The sequence below is a fragment of the Empidonax traillii genome, unplaced genomic scaffold (genome assembly GCF_003031625.1).
Source record: "Empidonax traillii isolate 1590-97213 ecotype Southwest subspecies unplaced genomic scaffold, ASM303162v1 scaffold859:size262776, whole genome shotgun sequence".
NCBI lineage: Eukaryota > Metazoa > Chordata > Aves > Passeriformes > Tyrannidae > Empidonax > Empidonax traillii.
Window position 1 is genome coordinate 51,684 of NW_020956052.1, and position 1,133 is coordinate 52,816.

Here is a 1,133-nt window from a genome sequence, read left to right on the forward strand (position 1 = left end):
CACACCCCCCTTTTCATACAGACTCAGTCTTCTACGTAATCCTTTGCTGTTTCTCCACCTAATGATCTGCACAACCACAAATGTCAGCATTTCTCTGCTCCTCACAGGAAACACGATCACGTACGCCGAGCTGCACCTGAAGCCCAAACCCAACAGCAGACCAGAGACTTCCTCTTCAGGTAGTGTATTGTAGATATTTTTGTTTGGTTACTAATTATAGGTTTAGTCTTTCCTATTATAGATTCAGTCTTTCCTATTGCCCAACAGTAAAACCCGGTATCAAGAGTCTTCACCTTCACTCTCTCATTAAAAAAACGATTTATCATTTCATCTGGTGGTTTTTTTTCTGCTGGGTTCTCAGGCAACACACTCTCCTTGTAAAAGCAGTGTAGAAAGGCATTTCAAATCTCGTTTTTAAAAATGCCTTTGTGTCCTCCATTGAAAATTTAGCAAAGCAAAGTAAAATTCCACAGTTTTTTAGGAACCCTCCTGTAAATGTCTCTGCAGGGAGAGTCCCAGGGATGCACCTGGCTTTGGGAGCAGGTTAATCCCCAGCTCTCTGTGTGCTGGCAGTGCACTGATGATTTCTACCCTTCCTGTACTGAAGGACTTGCTTGCCAGGCAGGGTCAGGCCCCTGGAAAGAGGAACATTACAGCTTGTATCCCAGGCAGCCAGAGGATGGAGCAGTTGCTCATCTCACAGGGGCAAGGTCAGGAAAAGAGAAGTTATGACAGCGCAACTCTGTCTGGTGGAACTGACACCCTGACCCCAAATTTCCTCGGGTTCTGCCTCTTCCTGAGGGTTTCACTCTCACGAGATGGCGAATGCCAAGCAGCTGGAGAGATGCTTAGAGGGTGTTCCCTGTGCCATGGTGTCAGAATGGGGGCTTTGCCTTTTCTGTGCACTCAGGGAAGTTGGCTTTGAGTGACAGGGCAGGCACGTGAGATCAGAGAGGATAAACACACCACAGACCACTCCTGACACCACAGACCACCCCTGACACCACAGAGCACCCCTGACACCACAGAGCATCCTTGATATCTCAGACCATCCCTAACACCACAGAGCACCCCTGACACCACAGAGCATCCCTAACACCACAGACCACCCCTGACACCACAGACCACCCCTG

General features: G+C 48.6%; 1 protein-coding gene across 1 annotated transcript in view; it reads left to right on the plus strand.

Annotated features, from left to right (window-relative positions):
• LOC114067089 (killer cell lectin-like receptor subfamily F member 1) overlaps nt 1–1,133 on the plus strand; it is an 11,121-nt gene that overhangs the window by 4,803 nt on the left and 5,185 nt on the right. The window contains exon 2 of the mRNA XM_027902281.1: nt 108–179. Within this exon, the coding sequence (XP_027758082.1) occupies nt 108–179 (72 nt within the window). The remainder of the gene's footprint in view (nt 1–107; nt 180–1,133) is intronic.